Raw genomic sequence first — 23,369 nt, forward strand, 5'->3', positions numbered from 1 at the left:
TCTGCGTCTCTTTGCTCTTCCTTTCTTGGTTGTCTTCAGCTGTTAGGAGACTCCAGAAATAAGGTAGTGCTTCTGTTTATATACTACTTGTATTTCCATTTTTAATCACTAATCAGAATGACATTGTGGTCTGTCAAGAAAATATTGAGCATTTTGTGCACCACAAACATATGCACTTCTCTCATTAATTTGTTAAATTACCATCTCCTCTGCACAGTCCCACCATTTCCCTACACAAGCACCACAAGAAACATTTCACTAATTTTGCTATCAGTTTGGCATTAATCTCTTCATTTTTTAATGTTTATGTCATCCAGTGTTATTGTTTTGGAAAATGTAAATTATCTTTAATTCACATATGACAGCACAGCAGGATTAAGCCGTAAAGAGGGCAGATGTTATGCATCAGCATCCACATTCCCTTTACTGCATATGTAGATGTATCCAGCTAACGTGCCACACTCTTCACTTACATCATCTGCGCACACTGTACTAACAACAGGGACTTAAGTGTTTGTTAATGCATTGCCAACTGCTCCAAATTGTCTGTGACCTATTTGAATTATTCATGACAAGTAGTCAACCGATATATCACCAAGGCTGATAAATCAGCCGATATTTGGCATTTTTAAAATATCAGCACTGGTCTATACATTTTTCTGCTTGGCTGATGTGTTCGAGGCTGGACTTTTATTTTGAAGATGCTGAGATAGGGAGTGTCTGAGCGTGCACTGTTGTCGTTAACAGTTCTGTCTATATACGGATAGAAGTCTGTCTAATCCAATAACAATCCAATAATAATCCAATACAACGTTTAAATAAAGAAATTAATGTATATAAAAAGTATTGTAACAATTGCTTTTATAGTATTGGTAATAGAAAGGCAAACATTATAATACTTTCTCCTTTTCTGTCAGCATTAAGCAAACAAGCATTTATATCATTCAAACAAATCTTTGAATGACTAAAGAACATTTAATTTCACAACCCTTGCAAATTTTGTCGAATCCAGCTGTGAGATCTTGTGAAATGTGCCTTTTTATCCAGCATGATCGCGTGTTCTCCATGTGATGCTCAGTCCGAGTGAATTAAATACTTTAAACATTAAACTCGTGATTTCAAATTATGCTGCGCTTTATGCATTTGCCCGCTTTCATATTCATGTCATTTTCACTGTGTGCTGTATGTAAAATGAGTGTTACCCTGGCTTTATTTGAAAAATATGATTCCCAATGAACACAAACTTCCCAGAATACTCAGTGCCCTGTTGGTTACATTGTTTACTTTCTATTTAATTATATTTTTATTAAATTATATTTATTTGTGAAAAATAAATAAATATATATATATATATATATATATATTAGTGCTGTCAAAATTAGCGCGTTAACGCATTCGATTAATTTGAAATATTTAACGCGTTAAAAAAAAATAACGCAATTAACGCGGTTGCAGTTTTTTTTTTATTTCCAGTTGCGGCCTATGTGTGTTCAACGTGCAAAGAAATATGGATAAGACCAAGGAAGGACTTTTAGACGGAAAGTTTCAGTATAAAACTCTGCCGGATTACTCTTCAGTCTGCCACAAGAAACATTACTCTTCATTTAGTCTGCCACAAGAAACAGCAACATTAAAATCATGAACTCAAATGTCATTTAAAAAAACACAAAAAAAAAAAACAATGACTGTAACAGTGCGTAAATCAGACCTTTCTGTAACGCTAACGTTAATAAGCTTAAATGAAAATAACGAAATAATTGTGTAGCGGAGTATTTTTTGTACACAGTGCCGCGAACTGTCAATCACTCCTGTACGCGTGCATCACTGTCCTCCTCGCAGCTGCAGCAACTTGCGCTCTCTCTCTTCATCAAGCTTTAAAACAAAAAGGGGACAAAAAGATCATATTGTCTTTGTGGATAGGCTATAGATTAATTAGATAAATGAATATCTAAATTTTTTTAGAACTTAGAAAAAAGATGCTGCAGCCAATGAGCAGCCAGCGGGGGCTGCAGGACGACTCAACCTCCGCAGACAGTTTTTAATGTTTATCAGACAATAAATACTCAAGATTTTGCTTTAGTATAACTCACAACGAGTTTCACACACCTTCTCCGGCCACGATGAGTTGTTGACACTTAACAGTGGGAAATGCGACACATGCGCTATTCACTTGTATAACATAAGGGTGAATGGGTAATGTAGTTTCTGCTCTGGGTGGGATGAATTAGGAAGCTTGCATTGTGAAGGGCGCTCTGAAAATCGGCAGTGCAGGTAAAAGATTAAAACCTCTATTAAAACAGATGTCCAAATGAGCGTACCGGCTCACTTAAAGCACTGGCAATGACTATACTTTGGAATTTTTTTGCAGTCCACTTAGAATTCAACATGGAAATCATTTTTGTTTTTTATTGGCATTGATTGTTTTGAAATTCAAATGGTACTTACATGCCTGTGTTTTTATTTCTGTAATAAATATGGCTTTCAAGCCAACAGTTAATTTGGAGGATATTGATGATTTATTGCAGGTATGTTGTTTACATGAGAAAATCTGTGTTACAAGTTAAACAAAAATTCCAATAAACAATCATATTTTGAATTTAAATAGTTTCTTTGTCTTGAGTTTACATTAATTATTTACATTTTACATTAACATATCCAAAAAGTTTCAGTCTTTTAATTGCGATTAATCGCGATTAATCGCGATTAATTTTAAAAAATTGTGCGATTAATTAGTTAATTTTTTTTCATCGATTGACAGCACTAATATATATATATATATATATATATATATATATATATATGTATGGTGTAATAAAATTAATTGTGTAGGTAACAGAGCAGCTGCAATCAGATTGAACTGTTACATCCGTGTTGGCTTCAATGTGCCAAACTATTGTTAAGATCATCACAAGTTAGGAGTGACCCTTGGATTCTTCTGTACACACAGAAATCAATATTTTAGAGGATTCATTCCCACCTTTATACGTGGTTGTCACTCTTAAAACTTTGCAATGTGCACTTGGCCGAAAGTAACCAAAGTTGGTGTTAAACATACCTAAACCTTTTTTATTTTTTAATGCTGCATGGCTTTTCCATATCAACAGCGTACTTACTATATGTTTATAGTAAAGCACAGTATATTGTTAAAAGAATTCCCATTGTTGATCTTCTGATAGCTTCTTCAACTTCCCTTGATCCTGCTAATCTGCTCCATGCTCTCTTCAGCGCAAGCCTTTGAGAAGGAGGTACGAGTCCGATGATGATGCCAACAGCGACGCATCCAGCGCCTGCTCAGAGCGCTCCTATAGTTCCCGTAACGGAGGCATTCCTCACTACCTACGTCAGACAGAGGATGTCGCCGAGGTGCTAAACCACTGCGCCAGTTCCAACTGGTCAGAAAGGAAAGAGGGCCTGCTGGGTCTGCAGAACCTGCTGAAGAGCCAACGCATTCTCAGGTGGGGGCCTTCAGAGTCAGCAAGTAGAAAGTAGTCAGTCGATATCTGGCAAGTTTTCTTTTGTTGCTCTTTTAGTGTATTAGATGCATCTGCAAAGTCCCAGTTGCCTTGCAATTGCTGTTAAGGCTTCTTCTGTCTCATTCTTATTGGGACCAGGCTTTTAATATTTGTGTGCGTTTCAGCCGTGTGGAGCTCAAGAGGCTATGTGAGATCTTCACCAGGATGTTTGCAGATCCTCACAGCAAGGTAACCTGTGTGAAGAACGCATCCTTTCACCATGGCTGCTTTGATCACACTTAATCTATTTACAATTGCTGGATTAATGGTAGCATTCCAAATAGAGGACTGAAGGATTACTTTAAAATGTGTTGCATCATGTGAAATGATCCTAAATTAATCAGATTATAATAGACTAAATAAGTAGCTTTCATCACTATGGATTCTGTTAAATTCAACATGTTTGTCTGGGAAACAGTGTGTTTGTGTTGAACTCAAAAATGTAATGAGATTGCACTAATGGAATGTGTTTTTCCTGTTGTTTGCATGGTCTGCCTTGGTGTGGATTTTAACAATAGAGAGTAAGTGGATATTACAAATAACTGATTAATAATGGATTAATTATGTTTTATTCTTACATATATTGGTTTATTCTTCACATTAAATGGGTAGTTGACTTGTTTTTTTTTTCTTGGCTTGATTTTGTTTATGGGGTGCAGTCTAAAATGTATTAAACGCATTATTTACCTTTATTCCACACCATTCTGTCCTTTCTACTATAAACGTGCTGATCACTTCCTGCTTTTATGAAGCCCCTCGCTCAGAAATACGCAATGGGCTCAAATTGGTTAGCTGGTCCAGTGTTGTGATTGGCTAAACCATCTCTAGTGCACGTCTAAATGTCCCACCCCTCACCTCAACAGCATGTGCTCCGGCAGTATTTCAAATTTGAGTTTAAAACAACTACATTCTCACCTGAAATACTTTTAAAACTACATTTCATGACACAATAACAGTAATATTTTGAAAATTATCTGAATAAATAGTGGTTGAAATCACAATGCTGCGTGAACTCAACTAGCAGAAAGCCCTCCCATTTAAATCTGTTGTTAATTTAATTTCACGCGCAAATGAAGCGAATTTCAAACGGAATGAAGCAGATAAACTCAAAATGTTCAAGAGTCCAAATACACGTGAATAGCATTAATTATTTTCGCAAATCGTTTGCAAATTTGCGTTGAGCACGTCTGGAAGCTGTGACCTATGGCTGTGACACCGTGAGGACAAAACCAACCAAAACAAACCATGGCTAACAGTCAGATTCAGCTTATATTTATGATCCAGAATCAGATCCAGAGGCTGAAACTGAACAAGAGCAGCATCAGCAATCAGTCTCTATGTGGTATGTACTGAAACTGTATATATTTGCTTAGCGATTTTGGAAAATGACAAAGTTCCACTTTGTCGTCTTTTTTTTTTTTAAGCTGTACATGTGGAAAGTGCAGTTTGATGACAACATGGCATGTTGTTTACTTGATGTGCTTACGCGCCGATAGCTAAGTTAATAACACGGAGATATTTGAAGCAGTTTTACTCACCGCCTGCGGTTCCAACACACAATCGTGACCCTTTTTCTTTGGGACTGCATTATCCTTAAGAAATAAACGATGTGCAAATCCGGCGTCAAACTGAACCTTGTTTGTAAAACAAGCATCTTAGAAATGCAGGGGAACAAACACAAACACTTGCACAACTCCGTTGATGCTCTGTAAAAATAAACTCCATCCACTGGTCCCTTAATGCTGTTTCTCTTTTGGTAATCTGTGCAGGGTTGTCTTGCCCTGGCAACCAAAAACACACTTCTTTTGTGACATTTCGCGACGCTCTTGCTCTGATCAGTGAACGTCTGTTGTGCTCTCAGTGCTCTGCTTATACGGGAGCGCGCGCTCTTCCGGCAGAAGTGCCTCAGGACCCATATAAGGAAATTCCGTTCCATCTAACGTCACACAGAGCCATACTCGAAAAAAACTTTCCGAAACTTGTGACAAACCGGAAGTAGTACTTTTGGAACAGAAATACTCCTTCAAACGTACAACTTAATTTTTGAAACTTTGTCCATGTTTAGCATGGGAATCCAACTCTTTAACAGTGTAAAAAACTCAGTATGCATGAAATAGCATTTCACCCCCCCTTTAAGCTCAAACAGCAACATTACACACTATCTAACATTAAAAAAAAATTATTCGTAGTCAACCACCCCTTTAAAACCAGCAAAAGTATAATTATTGCTCATACTCTGGGTTAACTGTTTGTTTTTAAAACCCTAACTCTAAATACTAGATTATTACAGAATCATGAAACTGATGCCGTACAACCCTGAATGATTTATCAAACTATGCTGTTTGTTAAGGAGAGATGTGCTATTATTTTATTATTGTTATTAGTGATCAGATTTATAGACTTACAGACAAGTCTGTAAATTTTTACAGTAAATATTTTTTTTTTTTAAATAATAAAAAAAAACTTAGAAGTACCATGAACAAAGAACTCCTTGAACTAGAAGAGAGGTTCTCAATCAGGGGTCCAGGGCCCACTAGTGGCTTCCTAAACTTTTCAAGGATACGTCAAGATGACTTTACAGTAATTTAAAATAAGGCAAAACAAACTTTAAAATAACTACAAATCCAAATATTTCTTATTTTATTTACCTATCAATAACTGAATTGTTTTTCATTTAGCTATTATAACTTTCAGAATCCTGAAATCTAATTATTCAGAGTCTATTTTATTTAGAATTGATTTAATTTTTTTATGTTACATTTTTTCATCAGAGAATGTAGAAATATATTTTTCTGATGTAATTGTGAGACAGGGGTATAAATCCATTAGTACATTTATAAAAAAAAGATGTGCAGCACAGCATTGGCATGATGTTCAGTGTTCTGATTCCAGGTGTTTAGCATGTTCTTAGAGACTCTAGTGGATTTCATCACCGTGCACAGAGAGGATCTCCAAGATTGGCTTTTTGTACTGCTCACTCAGCTGCTGAAGAAAATGGGAGCTGACCTCTTGGGCTCAGTCCAAGCTAAGGTCCAAAAGGCTCTGGACGTCACAAGGTTGGTATTAAGCGATAGTCCTAGTTTTGTTCTTTTTGAAGCTTAGAACTTTTTGTGCCACCAGGTTGATGTCTTGTTTCTCTTCTTTCCCCCTTCTCTCAGGGAGTCTTTCCCCTTTGACCAGCAGTTTAACATTCTAATGAGATTCATTGTTGATCAGACTCAAACCCCCAATCTGAAGGTAAGATGATGCCTACCATGACTGCTTTCGAAGCCCCAGCTTTCTTATATAATAATTCTTATTATCTTGGTGTCATTATGCAGGTGAAGGTGGCCATCCTTAAATACATTGAATCCCTGGCACGGCAGATGGACCCTGCGGACTTTGTGAACTCAAGTGAGACAAGATTAGCGGTGTCTCGCATTATCACCTGGACCACTGAACCCAAGAGCTCTGATGTTAGAAAAGTGAGTATCCTTGGAGTTGGGCTTGCAGGCAGTGCACAAATCAGTGCTATATTGGTCCTCAAAATATAAGATGAGATTTAGTTTTTTATTTAAAAAGATTTTTCTGTCATCATGTTTTATTAAGCACTTTCATCTCATTCCAAATAGCCACCTAAATTTTTCGTTTATTAAACCTTCCTATACAAATCCTAATCATAATAAAACATGCATTTTATTTGCAATATATGTTTTTTGTTGTGTGGTATTTGACGCATCTGCCGTTTTAATGGCTCAAATGAAACTATATAGAAAAAAAAATGAGTTTATGCTTGAAGAGGAAAAACAACTTGCTTTAGTTCATGTAGTATACTTATGTGGTATAGTTTTTTTTTTTTTTTTTTTTTTCATTTCAGTTACTGGTTTGTTAGTTTTTAAATATAGGTTGGACATCAGTTAGTCACAATGAACAGATGCAGGACATTTCTTCCCAATATCAGTTGCTTTCTAAAGGCAAGCACTGGTCATCAGTTTCTCTTTTATTGTCTGTTACCCACCTGTCCTGACATGATGGCCCAGACTCTTCATAACTGGGCATGTGAGGAGTTGTCAGGCAGGCCCAGCACTACAGCTCTACTTCCTGGAGAGGGTCACCTGGAAGAGAGGTGCAAGCAGGTAGAGCCAATCCAACGGCCTAACCAACAACCAGCACGTAACCGCTGCACCTAACCGTGTGCCCTCTCCTCTACTCTAATCTCTCATTGCCTTGTGAAGTGACTGCTGAATACAATCTCTTAACATGCAATTCTCCAGAAGTCTAAAGAGAGCAGCAATCTTTTTTTTAATGCTAAATTAATAATTAAGTGTGTTTTTAAAGTTTCCTTTTGTATCTTAATTGCTGCAATGCTCCACTGCTTAAGATATTTTCGTTTCCTCTCACAGAATAACAGAGTGAATTAATTTTTCTTGCATGTGTATAACATCAAACAGAATTGAATCGAGATGACATTTGAGATTTCTTTGTAAATTGAGTGACATATGAGTCACATTAACCAGGGTTGGGAATCTCACCTGTGTTAAACTGCTGTTGTCATTACGATAAAACTGATATTTTGTTTGTCTTCTTTATGTTTATCCAAGCAGAATTAGCCATCGAGAATTATATAATGCAATTTTATACAGGTTTAAATGACAGTTTATTCATGGTCTGTTGGTCTGTTGAAATATGAAATTATCTAATATTGATTCCCATCCCTGATGTTAAAGGCACCTACACACTAGAGAAAGCTCTGATGGAGCTTTTGACAAATAGGAATCAAGCTGCACCTGCTCTCATAAATCACAGTATAAACTCTAGTGTGTAAGTGCCATAACAGGTCCAGTTGTCTTCTGTTGATAGTAGCACTGCAGTCACAGTCTTTCTGACGTCAGTTTCACCGCCAGCATTTCTCGGCATGTATAAGTGTGCTCCGGTTGACTGCGGTGTTAGTAGTTGTACTATGTCTCATTAGATATATGCTGTGTTGTGCAGGCCGCCCAGGTGGTGCTGATCTCACTCTTTGAGCTGAACACTCCTGAGTTCACCATGCTGCTGGGCGCTCTGCCTAAAACATTCCAGGATGGAGCCACCAAGCTCCTGCATAGCCATCTGAAGAACTCAAGCAACACCAGCAGTGTGGTAAGGTCTCGTTTCATCTCTTATGAGATTGTATGCTACCGTTCAAAAGATTTAGATGTTTTTGAAAGAAGTCTGTTATGTTTACCAAAGCTGCATTTCTTTGATCAGAAATGCTGTAAAAAAAAATTGTATTGTGAAATATTTCTGCTAATTAATTTTTTTTTTTTTCATTTTCAATATATTTTAATGTTACCTTTTTCCTGTGATGGCAAAGCTGCATTTACTTTAGTCTTCAGTGTTACATGGTCCTTCAAAAAACAGTTGCTGCTTTATATTTTTGTGAAAACTGTGGTGCAGCTTTTTTTATGAATCTTTTTGAATAATTTTAAAAGAACAACATTGTACAAATAAGTAAATATATGTACTGCCACTATAAAGCAACTTTACATAATTAAATAATAAAAAAAAATATTTCAAAAAAATCTTTCTGAACACAAATTTATGAACAGAATACATGTCAGATATTATTTCTTTTTTGTAAAAACAAAAGTGTTTTTTTTTTTTTTTTTGTGGCACTAGTGGCAACAGAGACATTATAGGGGGTAAGAGACAGACCGTTAGTTGAAAAATACTCAATAGGGAAACTGTTAAATGAAAGTCCCAATCACTTTTTTGAAAGTGTAATTTCCTGTGTTTATTATACACTTTTTAAACTCTAGAATATTCAATGGATGAGCCTGAAAAATATTTGTAGCTAAAGAAACGGATACCATTGTCAGATTTTATAGTTGATGTGAACTAAACAATATCTTGCCAAACAGTTTTGAAAATCTTTATTGAAGTAAATCATATGGATGCATTTTTTTCAGATCCAATTCGATCCAGAAAATTAATAGTATCGGCTGACTTGGATCCGATACCAGTGCAGTTTTTTTTTTATTAATGTAGAATTTCTATACTTATGTGTTGACCTGATCTTTACTCTTTTGTGAATTAAAAATAACAAATGAAAAACATATAATCATAATCTATGACAAAAATATTATTAAAAACTAGGTTAGTGGATATTTAGCAGCAAAAGTTATTTTAGAAAAATCATGAGTGCACAATTTGATCAAATCTAAACATTTAGTGAAATAACATTATTTAGTGGGGAACAAATAAAAGTGAATAAGTGTTGTACTAAATCTGTTAAAATGTTACACATTGCTCTTTATATTGTTGTAAAATACAATAATGAAAACAAGTAAGTGTGTGTGTGTGTGCGTGTGTGTGTGTGTGTGTGTGTGTGTATATATATATATGTATATATATATATATATGTATGTATTAGAAGACATTTCTTTTAAATGTATAGTACAGTAATGAAGGCAGTAACATATGATAGATGAGTCCTGTCTATCATATGTTGCTTTCTCCATTACTGTGCTTTAAATTAGATTATTAATACTCTTTCATGTTCTGTCCTATTATAGGACAAAACAAAAAACGCTATAAATTATCTTTCATTGCGCAAAATTATTATAATACATAAAGCTCTAATACATAGTGGTAGCGATTATTCTCATCCTGTGCATAGAAAGATGAGCTTGAAGCACAAAGGGAAGAGATATTTATGCATAGTTTATTAAATCTATGCGACAGAGTATTGAGCCTTTTCTTTTAACAGTTTTAAATTTCAGTACCTGTGCACTCTTGGAGATAGTTTCATCGTCTTTACTGTCATAACCAAATGTGACATGCATTTTTAAATCGATACCTTATACGTCTGATCGATACCTGGTCCGGCAGAAAATGCCAGTATCGGAGCCAATACCGATGCTGAGTATCTGGTCGATGCTTCCCTAGTAAATCAAATAATTCACACTATTGTCTGAGACAGATATTGACATGTCAGTCTGTTCAAGCAAATTGAGAATTTATATTGTCTTTAAATACAGTGATAAATATTGGTTACAAATGTTGTAGCTGATCTGTTGTTTACCCTAATCTGAAAATATAAAGCTCACAATTTCATCTTTATCTCCTTCACAGAGTTCACCAAGCAATACAATGGGTCGCACGCCACCCCGGCACCCCACCAGCAGGACCAGTCCTCTCACCTCGCCCACAAATTGTTCCCACGGGGGTCTGTCACCCAGGTAACATCCTCTTCCCATACGCTGACCACACTAATGCATGATCTCACTCTGAGCACGAAGATCTTCTACACTAGTCCCAAGAGCCTGTTGCCCAGTTTTATGAATCTCAACATGCACTAAACGTCTGACTGGGACTGGCTGTCTTGTTTTCTTTAAAATTTCCCTTTATAACCTGAAACCCTTAAAATGAATTTCTGCATTTCTGGGGTGGGAGCCGTATCACCTAGAGAGTCATCCTCTCATGAAGGGTCTAAAACTCTTTTAAAGAGATCTGCAGAACAACTATAGATGACGATTTAGGGGTTTCTGGTCCTCTTAAACGTATTAACTCGTGCTGCTAACCACAACACTAGGACTGGACCTCTCTTTTTTTTTCTCTCTTTTCCTCTTCTGCCCTGTTCTCTCCCTCTCTGGCCGTTCTGTGGGCACAGTCGGTTATGGGGTTGGAGTGTCGATGGGCTCTTAAAGCACCCTTCTCCCTCTCCTCCTCCTCCTACTCCTCCGTCTCACCCCTCTATTCCTGCCGGTCCCTCCCTCAGGGCCTTCCGCTGCGCGCTCTCACCAAGGTAACTCACCCGCTAGTCTATTACAATGAGGAGGGGCGGGATAGGTGCTTAGATTCCCACCCACTCCCAGCCTAACAGGCGCTTGTACGCACAAATATTAGCGGTTGTGGTTTGACATCATTCCCAATACGGACTTCCCCTCGTGAATGGTGGTTGATTTAAAATGTAAAACTAAGAAACAATACTATGTGGAGGAATTTTTTTAAGCATGTAAAAAAGAAATTGTTTTGGACAGGAATTAACTGGCTCACTATTTTTGCAGCATCCATTTATTCACTCTTGGGTGCATGTTGGAATTGTTTTAAAATATTTTGTATGCTTTTGCTTTATTGTGTTGTGTTTTTTGCTTTCTAGTGAGTTGTTTGCAGTCCATCCAACGTCAATGTTTTCCCTCTTTTCTTTCTATTTCTCCCTTCAGTATGCTTGAGTATGACACTGAGAACATGAATTCTGATGAGATCTTTAGCTCACTGCGCGGTGTCACAGAAGCAATCCAGAGCTTCAGTTACCGCAGCCAGGAGGACCTGAATGAGCCAATCAGACGCGATGGGAAGAAGGATGATACTGTGAGTGCTTTAACTGTGGGAAACAGGAACAAGTGCACAGAGGGGCAAAATTATGACCCCAGTTTGAGTTGTGTGGTTTTGAATTATTATTATTATTATTAATAAATAAAATTGATAAAAAAAAAATAAAAAAAATAACAAATACATCCTGGGACGTAACAAACGCAAAACGTGTTTTTTTGCTTTCATTAAATAATTTATAGTTATAACAATATTAATAATTGGAAAGAAAAAAAACACACAGACAAATACACGTCATTAAATGGTGTCTTTATGAAATAAAAATATTATTGTTATTAATAATTATAATAAAAAATAATAATAATTGGAAAAACCCACAAATGAGGTCATAAAATTTTATAAAATAAAATATATTATTAATAATAATACATTATTATTTAGTTATTTATTAAGAATTCCAAAAATACAAATATTGAACAATCTTTCTCCTCTTAGGCTGGTAAGGAAGGGGCATCTCCAGGGTCTGATGCAAGGCTGGGATTGGACGTAATGGAAGGGGGTCGAACTGCTTTGGATAATAAGACGTCTTTACTTAACACACCGTCTCCGCGGTCTTTTGCTGTCCCACGGTCAAGAGAGTTCGCGCCCTATGGCTATGCAGACACAATCACGGCCTATGACAAAAGTGCCCTGAAGGAGGCTGTTTTTGATGATGACGTGGATCAGTTCCGAGACTGTGAGTCAACACGCTGCTCAAAGCTCATACCTTCACTTTCACAATCATCTGTACTCCATACTGCACCCACTGTCTGTGATTGTGAAAAGAACACTTTAAGTTGAGGAAAAACAAAAATGGCAAGAAATTCTGAATCTTTAGGATCTGAGTATTAACTGTAACATTTTCCAGGCATGAGATGTCATTTAAAAAAAAAAAAAAAAAAAAAACAATTACAATGTTATTTAATCCATTTTTTACATGTATTTATTACATGTTTCAGCATCTTTTGATGACTAGGCCTCAAATAGAATACTGGATCTTATGATGCTCAAAACAGAGGTCAGACAGTAGACCCTACGTTTTTTATTTATGTTTCTTGAAATAAGCAAAATCGAGTCATTCTTAAATCATCCCTGCACTCTTGATGTATATATTTTAAAGAGAAAAAAATATCTTCTTGAAAAATTATGTGAAAACAGATGTTTTTTGTTAACTTAAAGGGTTAGTTCGCCCAAAAATGAAAATTATGTCATTAAAGGGGGGGTGAAATGCTCGTTTTCACTCAATATCCGGTTAATCTTGAGTACCTATAGAGTAGTACAGCATCCTTCATAACTCCAAAAAGTCTTTATTTTTATTATATTTATAAGAGAAAGATAGTCTGTACCGATTTTTCCCGGAAAAACACGAGCGCCTAGAGGCGTGACGTGTGGGCGGAGCTAAAGAATCACGAGCGCCAGTAGGCTTTTGAGTTGAGAGCATTTGGAAGCTGTGACACAGATCCAGAGGCTGAAATTTAACAAGAGCAGCATCAGCAAAGGCGGTATGCTATGTGGTATGTACTGAAACTGTATATATATGCTTAGCGGTTTTGGAAAATGACTAACTTTCCACTTTTTTTTTTTTTTTTTTTTTAAGCTGTACATGTGGAAAGTGCAGTTTGATGGCAACATCGCATGTTGTTTACTTGATGTGCTTACGCGCTGAGAGCTAAGTTAACAACACAGAGATATTTGAAGCAGTTTTACTCACCGCATGTGGTTCCAACACACGATCGTGACCCTTTTCCGTTGGGACTGCATTATCCTTAAGAAATAAACGATGTGCAATCCGAAATGCAGGGAACAAACAAAAACACTTGCACAACTCCGTTGATGCTCTGTAAAAATAAACTCCATCCACTGGTCCCTTAATGCTGTTTCTCTTTTGGTAATCTGTGCAGGGTTGTCTTGCCCTGGCAACCAAAAACACACTTCTTTTGTGACTTTTCGCGACGCTCTCGCTCTGATCAGGCTGTGCTCAGCCTCTCAGTGCTCTGCTAAACTGGAGCGCGCGCTCTTCCGGCAGGAGAGCGCGCACTTAGGACCCATATAAGGAAATTCCGCTCCATCTAACGTCACACAGAGCCATACTTGAAAAAAACTTTCCGAAACTTGAGACAAACCGGAAGAGGTATTTTTGGAACAAAAATACTCCTTCAAACGTACAACTTAATTTTTGAAACTTTGTCCATGTTTAGCATGGGAATCCAACTCTTTAACAGTGTAAAAAACTCAGTATGCATGAAATAGCATTTCACCCCCCCTTTAATAACACAACCTTATGCTGTTCCAAACATGTAAGGACTCCTTTTATCTTCTGAACACAGTTTAAGATATTTTAGATTTAGTCCGAGAGCTCTGTCCCTCCATTGAAACTGTGTGTACGGTCTACTGTCCATGTCCAGAAAGGTAAGAAAAACATCATCAAAGTAGTCCATGTGACATCAGAGGGTCCGTTGGAATTTTTTGAAGCATCAAAAATACATTTTGGTCCAAAAATAGCAAAAACGACGACTATTCAGCATTGTCTTCTCTTTCGTGTCTGTTGTGAGAAAGATTTCAAATCAAAGATGAACACCGAGCCGAGCCAGATAACGAACAAAAGACTGACTCGTTCACGAGTGAAGAGCCGGTTGCATCGGTGTTCGGATCACCAGTAGTTCTTTCTGACAGTTCGATTCAATAAACCGGTTGAAGAAAACGGTTCACCAGTTCTTTTGCGCTCGACGTAATGGCGTCATTGGCGATGATTGCCCTTGATTCAAGCCTTCGGTTTACCCGCGCCCATAACACTAGCACAGAATCAGTTCAGAATCAATCACCAAAAGAATCAGTTCAGTTCATACTCTCTGTGTGTCAGTCTGCTTCACGCTGAATCACACATGCACAGTATCATCAGCTCCTCGGTTCACGAATCGGACGCGTCTGACAGAAACGGTCCTTGACTCGAGAATGAGTCAATCTTTTGTTCGTTATCTGGCACGGCTCGGTGTTCATCTTCAGTTCTCTCTTCACAGCAGTTCAGTCAGTGTACTGTTTGAGTAAATGAATTACTCCGGGATATTGGTTTGTTTGAACTTAGAGGGAGTGTGAGCCACATTAAAAAAGCGAACAGCTTAAGTCATTAGTGGATTAATGCGTATTACAGATGCAAACCGTTTAAAACGATTCAGTTCGATTTGGTGAACTGAATGATTCGTTCGCGAACCGGATATCCAGACTGCTTTGATTTGAACTCTTTCTCACACAGACACGGAAGAGAAGACAATGCTGAATAAATTCGTAATTTTTGCTATTTTTGGACCAAAATGTATTTTCGATGCTTCAAAAAATTCCAACTGACCCTCTGATGTCACATGGACTACTTTGATGATGTTTTTCTTACCTTTCTGGACATGGACAGTATACCGTACACACAGCTTCAATGGAGGGACTGAGAGCTCTCGGACTAAATCTAAAATATCTTAAACTGTGTTCCAAAGATAAAAGGAGGTCTTACATGTTTGGAACAGCATAAGGGTGAGTTATTAATGACATAATTTTCATTTTTGGGCGAACTAACCCTTTAAGAATGCTGAAAAAGTGGGCAGACACTGTTGGTGCAGAAATAGACATCTTTTAACTCTAAAGTTATTCAACAGTGTGAGCAACATATGACCAGAGACCATAACAAAACACAAACAAGTGATTAACCCCCTGTAAGTGTACGTGCCAGAGATGCAGGTGTAGCACGTAGTATAGAGGAGTTTGTGTGTCATCACTTCCCCTGCTGTCCCTCCCCTTCTACAGGCCGTCGACAGGACTGTGGTGAGAACAAGATGGTGCTGCCCAAGGGTTTTACTCCTGGTAAAGACAGTTGCACAGTTGAATGAGACTGTTGCACTTTTCTCTGTTTTCTTTCCTTTCCTCCTCCTCTCTTTCAGTGTCATCCATCTCAGTGTCTCAATGTGATCTGATGTCAACATATCTTAAATGACACTATTCCTTTGCTAACAGGTTCACTGTGATAACTGCTACATCTTCACTAATATAAGGCAATACGGTCATATATATGACTGTATGTTCTAATTAAATAGGTTGATAGTGTTGATTCATATATTTTTTTGTTTATAAACTAACAGAGCTTCGCTGTTTGCAGACACATTGTTGTAACACACTGTCATAACTTGTAAACTGATACGATTAACCCGAGTGATTAATCTAAGTGAACACTTTCACTTTGCACATTGCTGGCTTATAATGACATAAGGGTGAAATCTAATAAAAACATGTCCAGATCACATTTCACCCCAAAATCAAATGGAAAAAAAGAAATTATATTTTGCATAAAAAAACATAAATCCTATTTTTAGCACCATTTTTGTTTATTATTATTATTATTATATATTATTATTTCATTTAATTGGTAATTGTCATTAGTGTATTCTAGTTTTTTTTTGTGTATTACAATAACTATTTTTTATTTTTTTAATCAGTATTACTTAAAGGCTAATATAAATATGCCACTACAAAGTCCTAAATAACAGGAATATTGAATCTGAAATACTGCCATATATAGATATTTAATAAATTGCTAAAGTTATTTTATTTATATTTAATATGTAATGTGTTATTATTTATAGTTTATGTTTATATATACAGTATTGTTCAAAATAATAGCAGTACAATGTGACTAACCAGAATAATCAAGGTTTTTCGTATATTTTTTTATTGCTACGTGGCAAACAAGTTACCAGTAGGTTCAGTAGATTCTCAGAAAACAAATGAGACCCAGCATTCATGATATGCACGCTCTTAAGGCTGTGCAATTGGGCAATTAGTTGAATTAGTTGAAAGGGGTGTGTTCAAAAAAATAGCAGTGTGGCATTCAATCACTGAGGTCATCAATTTTGTGAAGAAACAGGTGTGAATCAGGTGGCCCCTATTTAAGGATGAAGCCAACACTTGTTGAACATGCATTTGAAAGCTGAGGAAAATGGGTCGTTCAAGACATTGTTCAGAAGAACAGCGTACTTTGATTAAAAAGTTGATTAGAGAGGGGAAAACCTATAAAGAGGTGCAAAAAAATGATAGGCTGTTCAGCTAAAATGATCTCCAATGCCTTAAAATGGAGAGCAAAACCAGAGAGACGTGGAAGAAAACGGAAGACAACCATCAAAATGGATAGAAGAATAACCAGAATGGCAAAGGCTCAGCCAATGATCACCTCCAGGATGATCAAAGACAGTCTGGAGTTACCTGTAAGTACTGTGACAGTTAGAGGACGTCTGTGTGAAGCTAATCTATTTTCAAGAATCCCCCGCAAAGTCCCTCTGTTAAAAAAAAGGCATGTGCAGAAGAGGTTACAATTTGCCAAAGAACACATCAACTGGCCTAAAGAGAAATGGAGGAACATTTTGTGGACTGATGAGAGTAAAATTGTTCTTTTTGGGTCCAAGGGCCACAGGCAGTTTGTGAGACGACCCCCAAACTCTGAATTCAAGCCACAGTACACAGTGAAGACAGTGAAGCATGGAGGTGCAAGCATCATGATATGGGCATGTTTCTCCTACTATGGTGTTGGGGCTTATTTATCGCATACCAGGGATCATGGATCAGTTTGCATATGTTAAAATACTTGAAGAGGTCATGTTGCCCTATGCTGAAGAGGACATGCCCTTGAAATGGTTGTTTCAACAAGACAATGACCCAAAACACACTAGTAAACGGGCAAAGTCTTGGTTCCAAACCAACAAAATTAATGTTATGGAGTGGCCAGCCCAATCTCCAGACCTTAATCCAATTGAGAACTTGTGGGGTGATATCAAAAATGCTGTTTCTGAAGCAAAACCAAGAAATGTGAATGAATTGTGGAATGTTGTTAAAGAATCATGGAGTGGAATAACAGCTGAGAGGTGCCACAAGTTGGTTGACTCCATGCCACACAGATGTCAAGCAGTTTTAAAAAACTGTGGTCATACAACTAAATATTAGTTTAGTGATTCACAGGATTGCTAAATCCCAGAAAAAAAAATGTTTGTACAAAATAGTTTTGAGTTTGTACAGTCAAAGGTAGACACTGCTATTTTTTTGAACACACCCCTTTCAACTAATTGCCCAATTGCACAGCCTTAAGAGCGTGCATATCATGAATGCTGGGTCTTGTTTGTTTTCTGACAATCTACTGAACCTACTGGTAACTTGTTTGCCACGTAGCAATAAAAAATATACTAAAAACCTTGATTATTCTGGTTAGTCACATTGTACTGCTATTATTTTGAACAAAACTGTATATATATATATATATATATATATATATATATATATATTTAAATACACTATATTTTTTCAGCTTTTGAGGTGAAATATGATCCATACATGTTCTTGACAGGTTTCATAAATTCAGTAATATACAATATCATACATTTAAAACGGATGAGCAAAAAAAAAAAAGTGCTCCATGCAGCTTGTCTTCAGCTCAGACTTGAATGGTTTTGAATCATACAGATCTGGTGGCAGACCTACTGAAGGAGCTGTCGAATCACAATGAGCGAGTGGAGGAGAGGAAGGGGGCTTTGATCGAGCTCTTGAAGATTGCTCGTGAGGACAGCCTGGCTGTGTGGGACGAACACTTCAAAACAATCCTATTGCTGCTATTGGAGACACTCGGGGACAAGGATGTGAGGCAGAGCGTCATAGAACTTGCATTCTTAATTAACTTATTCTATATAAACAATGTTTTTTTTTAAATACATCCAGTTGCTTTTCTGTGTCTGTGTGTATTAGTACTGGTTAATAATTAAATTGAACTGTTTATTCAGCACACTATCCGAGCGCTGGCTTTACGGGTTCTGAAGGAGATTCTGAGGAACCAGCCAGCACGCTTCAAGAACTATGCAGAGCTCACAATCATGAAAACATTAGAAGCTCATAAGGACTCTCATAAAGAGGTTAGAATCCACCTTTTCAAACTAATATCTGTTTTAACCTCTTACTGACATTTGAGCAGTACAACATCATGATGATCATACTGCAAAAATCATACTACAAAAAGTTGTGAATAAAGTATCTTATGGCTTCTTTGGGTTGTTTGCTCCTTATAGCAGTTTCACAAATGTTTGTATTATATTGAAAGCTAGACTTTTCTTAATAATAATAATAATGTTGTGTGAAGGGAAAGAATCCATAAATTATTATGCTGTAATTATAAAATAATGTATTTTAATGTTTGTGAAAGGCTTTATGTATTTATTTATTTCCCCAAAACTACATTAAAGGTAATATTGTGAAATATTATTGCAATTTGAAATAATTCATTTTTCTATTTTAGTGTATTATAAAATGTAATTTATTTCTGTGATGGCAAAGCTGAAATTTCACAAATCATTACTATAGTCTTCAATATTACACAAGCTTTCAGAAATCATCTGAAAACAGTTGTGTTGCTTAATATTTTTGTGGAACCAGTGATATAAATATATATATATATATATATGTTTTTTTTTTTTTTTTTTTTTTTTTTTATTATTCTTTGATGAATGGAAAGTTCAAAGGAACGGCATTGATTTGTAATACATTTTTAATAATATTATAAATGTCTTTACTGTCACTTTTGAACAATTAAATAATTGCTAAATAAAACTTAAAACTTGTTTCTTAAAACTTGCTGAACCCAAACTTTTGAGTGGCAGTTTGTGATATGTATAGTAATGCAATCAAATTGAACATAGTTTTATAGTGCATGAATATATTCTAGTATGGGAATATATTCTTTTAAACTAAACTCCATTGTCACCATGATACCTTTAATATGTGACCAAATTGTTTCTGAAAAAATCAGACTTGCTAGGTGACTTTTTCTTTTTAACTGTCTCATTGAGAGTAAAATGAGCTGATTGGTCTCCTTAATCCGTTTTTAAATCCAACACCTGCACCAGCGGACACTGAGAACCTTGGTTACATCTAAAATGCAGTGACCCAAGTCAACAAACCCAACACTTAGATGAGTAAATGAATGAAGTACAGGCATGTGAAGAAAAAGCTTCTCAGGTTGTTAAACCTCACAAACTCAATCAAGTGCCTTCTTGATGTTATGCATGCAGGTGGTTCGTGCAGCTGAAGAGGCTGCCTCTACGTTGGCTGGCTCCATTCACCCAGAGCAATGCATCAAAGTGCTGTGTCCCATCGTACAGACCGCAGACTATCCCATCAACCTGGCTGCTATTAAGATGCAGACCAAAGTGATCGAGCGCATTGCCAGGGAGTCGCTGCATCAGCTGCTGCCCGACATCATCCCTGGCCTCCTACAAGTGAGTATTGCTTATTGGCGGCATTTTATGATAAAAGAAAAATTTCACCACTCTGCTTCTGTCACTTTGGAATTACTTCCAATTTGATATCAGGGTCAGAGAGATATAATTGAATGTCTGGGCAAGTAGTTACACACATTGCATATATTCCCGAACTCAATGCACCAGAATGGAGAATGAAAATTGAGATGGGGAAAACGTTTTATAGCCCTTTTGTTAATTTGTGGCTCAGTGGTAGAGCATTGCGTTGGCAATGCAAAAGGTTGTGGGTTCAATTACCACAAAAAACACATACTGATAAAATAAATGCATAGCCTGCATGCACTCTAAGTCGTTTTGGATAAAAGCGTCTGCTAAATGCATAAATGTAAATTTGACCTTTGTTCACCCCACTGGTCAACATTGGGTCTGTATTAAGTATATTAGCATAGTCTGCATTGGGAACTTCGGAAGCACAGTAAACATGCAACACTTTGTACTTACTCTTGATGATATGCACATGTGATTATATGTGTGTATGAAGAAGTTAAAGTTAAAGCCGTCTGTCTGTCTGCAGGGCTATGATAACACAGAGAGTAGTGTTCGCAAGGCCAGTGTGTTCTGTCTGGTGGCCATCTACTCTGTGATTGGTGAGGAGCTGAAGCCACACTTGGCCCAGCTCACGGGTAGCAAGGTATGTTTACATGCATGGTGTATGTTCACATGTGCTACACATCACAGTCCAAAAAATATGGTAACACTTTTATAGAAAGGTTTCATTTGGTTTCACATGCTCTTATCTGCGAAACAAGTCAGAGGTCTGTATAATTATTAGCGGATGTTGTATTGAAATTCACTCTCTGACTTTTATTTCCACAGATGAAGTTGCTAAATCTGTACATTAAGAGGGCCCAGACCACCAACAGCAACAGCAGCAGTTCTTCAGACGTGTCGTCTCACAGCTAGACAGATGTACTCTAATCAGTGCCCTACATGTGCATTTGGGAAAATAGTTGTGCCTCCTCCAGATATCCATTTTTTTTATTGCTTCATCACACTCTTGCTGGATTTTCCCAGATAGATGTGTTGCTCACTGCAATCAGACTTTCCTTTTCGTCCAGCTCCTGAAAGCCTCTTAGTTAATTTCTCATGCATCTTTCCATCTGTTGAACATTGAATGTAAAGGGGTTCAGATCGAGAAAAATGCATGGTGGCTTTTTGATAGGGAACAGATCTTCCATGATTGGGATAGCTTCCTAAATTGGAGCAAACAAGCTACCTTCAGCTTCTGAAGAGGAGATTCGTTAACTACATTTATTAGTAATAACTTATTCATCTTGGCAAGTGCTGTTAAAGGTTCAATCGAGTTATTTGGATATTTTAAACGGGCACAGTTGGGTTAAGTAACACATAACTTGAATCTAAGTTAATGCTAGTGGATCATTTGGCTGGCCGAGTGATAAATGTAAAGAAAAGAGAAAAATTTAAGTAATTTGTAGGTTTGGCTACAATGACAACCCAAAAAGAAATGTAGGAATAAAACATTCATATATTCATTTTTATTTCATGGGACCGCAATAACACATCCCGTAAGTCTTTAGAAAGTCTAATGTAAAGCAGTTGTGTTGATTTTATTATAGAATGGATTATTTGTTATAAAATGTGAGCCTCACTACAGAATACAAGGACAAACTTCTGAATGTACAACTTTTCTTTTCATCTTTGGAATAAAAGTGAAAGGTTTGTGAGTAAACGTGCGAGCCACAAAACACTTGGACATTTCAAAATTGACAAACACGCAGTCAGAAAGAGTCCGAAACAAGACAAGGAGCGTCTTCAGACAAGAAACAATGAAGGACACCGATTATCACTTTGTTCTTGGAGCAAGAGGATTGTGATGGAAATTTCCAAACTACTCTGCCTTATGTTCCTTTTTCTGCTTTAAAAACTCTTTAGATGACTGTTTAGATGCGTGTCCAGTCCACAGACATTCTCACTACATCTCTAAAGCATGGTGCTGCTAGTTTGCGCAGCACATGTCTATGACACTAATGGAAACCCTCTAATCTGGCTCGAGAACTAGAGGTGATGTTATGTTCTCTGAAAGCTCTGAACTCTTTATTTTCCTTGTTCATCCGGAGATTTTTCCCGTCTGATGTTACGTGCTGAGCATTTAGTGTTTTGTACTTACCTTACAATCATTGCTTCTCCCTCCCCCACAAAATTAAGGTAAAAACGATGTTGCACTCTTTTGCACGTTATCCGATAGCTTGCATGTTTTGACGACATAACCATCCCGTGCTGCCGCGACTGACCTAAGTTTGGCTGTTTGTGCCACGTCAGCCGTCTGTAAATACAGTATTATTATTGTTATTATTAATATGTTGCCCGTGTGGGGAAGTAAGTGCAAAGCTCAAATGGGTCTCACAGAGTTTGTCTCAGACTGTGAACCAGGCCATATTAGAAATTAAGGACAGACGTTTGAAAGCATCCTACTTTCCTTAAGTATTATATACTGGGGCATGTGGCTTTTATTGGTATGCTAAGTGTGCGTACCCTTGTTTGTTGCAGCATTTCTTTATAATTGTTTTTAACCGGTTCAGACCATGAACCAACATTTTGGTTTAGACTGGGGCTATTCATAGAAATAATCTGTTGATGAAAGAACAAAGCCAACTGTGAGGATCAACAATGCAAGTATTAAGTTAAACGTGGCCCCTTGGTTTTCCTCAAATGTTGACCTCTAATGGTATTCCATCAAACAATTCACTACGCATGTTAGACTTTACGTTTTGTCATTGGACACAGATACACTCTTGTATTTATAAATTTGTTATTTCATTTCCTGTCCCAATGTACAGTTTTTGTTGTTTTGTTTTATTTTTCAAAGGCTTGTGATAGATTTACACCAACCTAAGTTTGGCCTAGAATTAAAACAACCAGAAACATCAATTTATTGTGATGATTATTTCAAAGTCTAAAATCTATCTTTCTTTTTTGTTGTTGTGGGGCTGTTGAATGTGCTATCAGCAACTCAGTCACATGTGATGATGTACACTCAGTCCAGCGCTAAAGAAATCACCAGGTTACAGGTCACTTAAAAAATCTACACATCAGTTTATATACTGAATTAAGAATCGGAAGCTATTTTTAAAGCATTTGAAATAATTTATTTTGCATTAAGTTATTTTCATGACATCAAATTGTTAAATTACACTTTTCGGGAAATATTCAATGTGGGGGACAAATATAATTCTCT

The 23,369-nt window shown here is 36.9% G+C and overlaps 1 protein-coding gene across 1 annotated transcript in view; it reads left to right on the forward strand.

Moving 5' to 3' along the window:
- Positions 1–23,062, forward strand: part of LOC127964695 (CLIP-associating protein 1) — a 75,361-nt gene extending 52,299 nt beyond the window's left edge. Inside the window, exons 26-41 of the mRNA XM_052564975.1 lie at positions 3,226–3,455; positions 3,638–3,701; positions 4,031–4,033; positions 6,405–6,568; positions 6,671–6,749; positions 6,833–6,976; positions 8,484–8,630; positions 10,605–10,711; positions 11,696–11,843; positions 12,300–12,540; positions 15,633–15,689; positions 18,330–18,502; positions 18,644–18,772; positions 19,925–20,131; positions 20,688–20,804; positions 20,990–23,062. Of these exons, the coding sequence (XP_052420935.1) occupies positions 3,226–3,455; positions 3,638–3,701; positions 4,031–4,033; positions 6,405–6,568; positions 6,671–6,749; positions 6,833–6,976; positions 8,484–8,630; positions 10,605–10,711; positions 11,696–11,843; positions 12,300–12,540; positions 15,633–15,689; positions 18,330–18,502; positions 18,644–18,772; positions 19,925–20,131; positions 20,688–20,804; positions 20,990–21,076 (2,097 nt within the window). The 3' untranslated portion in view covers positions 21,077–23,062. The remainder of the gene's footprint in view (positions 1–3,225; positions 3,456–3,637; positions 3,702–4,030; positions 4,034–6,404; positions 6,569–6,670; positions 6,750–6,832; positions 6,977–8,483; positions 8,631–10,604; positions 10,712–11,695; positions 11,844–12,299; positions 12,541–15,632; positions 15,690–18,329; positions 18,503–18,643; positions 18,773–19,924; positions 20,132–20,687; positions 20,805–20,989) is intronic.
- Positions 23,063–23,369: the final 307 nt, after the last annotated feature.

This window comes from Carassius gibelio, chromosome B9 (assembly GCF_023724105.1).
Source record: "Carassius gibelio isolate Cgi1373 ecotype wild population from Czech Republic chromosome B9, carGib1.2-hapl.c, whole genome shotgun sequence".
Taxonomy (NCBI): Eukaryota; Metazoa; Chordata; class Actinopteri; order Cypriniformes; family Cyprinidae; genus Carassius; species Carassius gibelio.